At 44.7% G+C, this 4,769-nt stretch overlaps 1 protein-coding gene across 1 annotated transcript in view; it reads right to left on the bottom strand.

Moving 5' to 3' along the window:
* Positions 1-670: 670 nt before the first annotated feature.
* Positions 671-4,769, bottom strand: part of si:ch211-79k12.1 (uncharacterized protein LOC568891 homolog) — a 9,112-nt gene continuing 5,013 nt past the window's right edge. Inside the window, exons 5-7 of the mRNA XM_062465650.1 lie at positions 4,069-4,213; positions 2,667-2,817; positions 671-1,475 (exon numbers count right to left, since the gene is read on the bottom strand). Of these exons, the coding sequence (XP_062321634.1) occupies positions 1,388-1,475; positions 2,667-2,817; positions 4,069-4,213 (384 nt within the window). The 3' untranslated portion in view covers positions 671-1,387. The remainder of the gene's footprint in view (positions 1,476-2,666; positions 2,818-4,068; positions 4,214-4,769) is intronic.

The raw sequence follows: 4,769 nt of genomic DNA, 5'->3' as shown, positions 1-4,769 counted from the left end.
TGTGCTGTGAAGCTGTGTTAAGGGTTACAAGGCAGCAGAGGAGAAAATTAAAAAGATGATGTCGCCCAGTGATGTTTTTTTTATTATTATTACTAGTGTTGGCCAACAAATAGGGTTATAATGGCCTTGCAGACACTAGGGTTGAGCGAAGTTTCAAGGTTGTCTTTTCATCATTCATACTGCTGTTGTCTGTCTCTCTTTGTCTTTAGTCTCTCTGTATGAACCTTTTGAAAAAACCTTTAGGTGTGTTTGTGGGGGTTGTTGGAAAGAGGCTTTGTTCCGTAAAGGTCAGTTGTACTGTAGGACTGTGGTCTACAGGAGAATACAGTGAACAACCTTGCATAGAGGATACAAAACCAAGATGGCATTGGATCGAGTGGATGTTCAGACAAGCGTGGACTACATTTACATTCAGCAGACGCTCTTATCCAGAGCAACTTACTGTAAGTACAGGGACATTCTCCCCGAGACAAGTAGGGTGAACCGCCTTTCCCAAGGACACAATGTCATTTTTCACAGCCTGGAATCGAACCAACAACCTTCTGATTAATAGCCCGACTCCTTAACCGCTCAGCCATCTGACCCCGGACTAGCATCCGGCTTTTCCTCGATGCTGTCCCATGCTCCATATTTTCTGTGTCTGGATTATTTAAACAATAACGATAGGCAATTCATATTTTGGAAAGCTGTTTAATGACACTGAAATAAAAAACAAAGAGAATAAATGGTTAAGTGCAAAGTTTCACAGCACTGGATCACAGCGATGGATTAACAACATTTAGCGACCCTACCTTGAAAAGGTTCACAGATTAGTTCAATTTCATTTTCTGAAATAATCAATATTCTTAATCTGGTACCATAATCAAGTTATTACAGCGAAAAACAAATACTCATTTGTGATACCTACAATAATATGCAACTTGCGAAAGAAAGGACATTCTCAAAATGTCCGAGGCTGTCAAAGTGCCGGAGACAGAGAGTTGTGCTTCTCAGGTTACCTCAGAAGATAAACAATTAACAGTTTGCAGAAACCTGCTGCTTCTACATGATCAGAACCCATAAACCTCAGCACACATAGAAATGGGAATCTCCATTTTGTAAGCTTGCAAAATCAATAGCAGATCAATAGCAAACTTTTTTTTTTTTCAAGAAATACACAAACATCCCCTACAGGGACCATGTGACAGTAAAACATTCGTTTGCCGCCCCCCATTCTCATCTTTTATGCCCCATTCTTCCACAAGACCTCAGCTTGGTGCCCAGCCTTGCCATCTTTCCTCCCACTGGCATGCTCCCTATTTCCACTTCCTCACTCTCAAACCTTCCCATCTTCCTTCGACCATTTCCCTCCTTTCTCTTCCCGTCTCCCGTCCATCTCTCCATGCGCTCAGACCAGCGGCTGCTTGTCTCCGCTGGTGGAAGGCAGGGACTCAGAGCTGGCCTTGTAGATGGGCTTCTTCTGGGAGTGGTCATCACTGGAGAGGGGGGATGAGAGCAAGGAGGAGGTGAAGGTCCAGCAATTTGGTATAAATCAAAACAGTATATAGGTTCTGGAGACGCAGGTCAAATAATAGACTGTGTCTACTTGTGTCTGTGTATGCCTGCCTATCATATTTTCCTTATATTTCCTTTCTTCCTTCCTTCTCTCCTTTATCTCTGCTAACTCTCTCTCATACAAGGGCAAACACAAATAATTACAGAGCTAAATACCAACTTGCTCCTTAGCTGTTGTGAACAGTCTTTACTTAAACCTAAGTATCCCCAAGAAGAAAAACAAAACAAACACTGCATGAAAAATGAATGTTTTTATTTATTTATGTGTATTTACATAATTATCTTGGCCACTGTTGTGGGGTTAGTAAACCTGACAGCATTTTGGGTCACAACGATTTGCTATGCTGTGTGTGAAAGAGAGTTCAGCTTTGAAAGGTTGTTATTCTAATTCAAGCAACAGCTCGCCTCACTTCTGAAACAATAACGCAGACCCATTTGAAAACGACTCTATGAATGTAATGCCAGCGCTGCCCGTGTGCCTCTGATCTGCCAGCGAATGTGTAAACACAGACGGGGAGAGAGTCATGGATGAGGTCAGACATGAGCTAGTCTGTCAGCTCCACAGAGACCCAGTGTTCTGCTCTCTCTCTCTCTCTCTCTCTCTCTCTCTCTCTCTCTCTCTCTCTCTCTCTCTCTCTCTCTCTCTCTCTCTCTCCCTCTCTCACCCTCCCTCCCTCTCTCCCTCTCTCCCTCTCTCCCTCTCTCTCTCTCTCTCTCTCTCTCTCTCTCTCTCTCTCTCTCTCTCTCTCCCTCTCTCCCTCTCTCACCCTCCCTCCCTCCCTCTCTCCCTCTCTCCCTCTCTCCCTCTCTCCATCTCTCTCTCTCTCTCTCTCTCTCTCTCTCTCTCTCACACACACACGCACACACACACATACACACAGAGACACAAACGAATGCATCTACACACACGCAGACGCAGACAGCCTTGGAACTGTCGTAAGAGTCAGAGTGAAATATGAAGTCAATATCTGTATAATGTGTTGGCATGAAAGAGGGATGGACAGAAGTGAAAGGGGGCCAGAGGGAGGGGAGATTAAAAAACAAAACACACACACAGTCACTCACACAGGAGGTCAGAGGTGGTCAAAAGGACTTAAAGGCCCTCTACTTACATGGGTCCCTTGCTGGACCTGGTGGTGTTCTGCTTGCTTCTGCGGCACAGGAACACAGACATGGACAGGATCAGAGCCAGCATGGCCACGCCTGCCGCTGATGTCATCAACATGAGACGGCCGTTGGTGGACTCGTACCAGGGGGCGTCCTCTGAAAGACAAAGTTTCATTATTCCCCCAAACAAGATCACTCAACGTAATAATCAGACCTAATTCTCATGAATAAAAAGGTTATTACAATTATTCTTTGTTAATTAATAGGTAATTAATATGTTATTTTCGTAGTCCCTGCCTGTGCAACTACTTAAAAGTGGACAGAAAAACATAGCGTGATTGATGATTCAATTCTGCTGATAATTCAATTCAATTCTGGCTAATAAAACGTCTTTGCGATCATGAATGACATACATCCCATTTGATTGCCTAAATTGCATTTTTAGAGTTCACATAATTGAGACGATTGCAATCACAAGGATTATAAATTATATTGGGTGATAAGATGGTGTGTAAACCCTTGTGTGTGTTAGTGCAGAATAATCATCTCACTGCTTGCTGATAAAGACAGAGAATGATGAGTTTTGTAAATTGGATTAGCGATGAAGTAGTAATGTAATTATTCTCTTCCAACGCATCTTTGCTCTCCAGGGTGAGGTGCTTCATCTGGGTCCAGCACACCTTAATAAGACTGTCTGCCCGTTAGTCAGAGATCATCTCTGCACAGGGTCAGGAGCAGCCTGTAGACAGCTGGGTTGGTAGTGTTTTGGAGACAGGCGATTTGGAAACCGTGTCAGATACTTGGGAGGCGCTAGATTGGTCAACCTCAGCAGTGACACCAATTTGGTGCCAACTATGATTAAATCGATGGATCGGTCCAAAAGTTAAAGTACTTTCATGTAAATGATCTCTGCATTTGATTTAGGTCTGCTGCACACACATTCATCTTTGATGTCTAATTGCCCTTAACTTCCATGGTGCAATTAAGCCCTTTCACTAACTTGTCTCCTTTATATCAGATTATTATAAATAATGGGTTCAAGCAATGTCTTTTATTTTAGCACCGATTCCAAAAGAATGCTTTCATTTTCAGGAATGGCACCCCATTGGAATTTAGTGAGTAATGCAATAAGCCATTGACAGGGATTCTTTTTGCTACTGAAAGGGTGCACATTTCGTATGAAAATATGTGTATATATACACTCTATGCCCATGGCCAAATTAACAATGTGAAACTAGAACTAAAGTCTACAAGGTTTTAAAGTGTTTCATCCTTTTCTCATGGTACTCTAATACCCAAACACAACAGCTAGCCCGGCCCCTTACTAGCCTTTCCATCTGACGAGCCTTCCCCACCCGGGCACTCCAGTCTGGGCACTCCAACCCTCTCAACACCCCTACACCTCACCAGGAAGCACGGTGATGCTGATGGTGCGGCTCTTCTTCAGGGAGGGCACGGTCGGGTGGGAGGCTACGCAGGTGTACGCCCCCCCGTCCTCCACCCGCATCTTCCTCAGGAACAGCTTTGAAGAGGGCAAGATCCAGTCCTCACCCTGGGAAGGGGGCAAAGTAGACAGAGAGGGAGCGAGGGGGAAGAAGGGAGAGGGGTGGGGGGGGTTCAGAGAGGGGTGAAGGAGAAAAGGTAAGATGGAGGATGGGAGAAAAAGGGAGAGAGAGAGAGAGGTAGAGACGAGAGAGAGAGAGAGAGAGAGAGAGAGAGACGAGAGAGAGAGAGAGAGGTAGAGAGAGAGAGGTAGAGACGATAGAGAGAGAGAGAGAGAGGTAGAAGAGAGAGAGAGGTAGAGACGATAGAGAGAGAGAGAGAGGTAGAAGAGAGAGAGAGAGAGAGAGAGAGAGAGAGAGAGAGAGGTAGAGAGAGAGAGAGAGAGAGAGGTAGAGACGATAGAGAGAGAGAGAGAGAGGTAGAGAGAGGAGAGAGAGAGAGAGAGAGAAGAGAGAGAGAGAGAGAAGAGAGAGAGAGAGAGAGAGAGAGAGAGAGGAGAGAGAGAGAGAGAGAGAGAGAGAGAGAGAGAGAGAGACGAGAGAGGGAGGAAGTAAAATAGAGACAAAGAAATAACAACCAAAAGAGGTGATTGTTATTGTGTGGTT

The sequence above is a fragment of the Osmerus eperlanus genome, chromosome 7 (genome assembly GCF_963692335.1).
Source record: "Osmerus eperlanus chromosome 7, fOsmEpe2.1, whole genome shotgun sequence".
NCBI lineage: Eukaryota > Metazoa > Chordata > Actinopteri > Osmeriformes > Osmeridae > Osmerus > Osmerus eperlanus.
The sequence above is the reverse complement of the archived record's forward strand: the minus strand, read 5'-3'. Positions and strand labels throughout refer to the sequence as shown.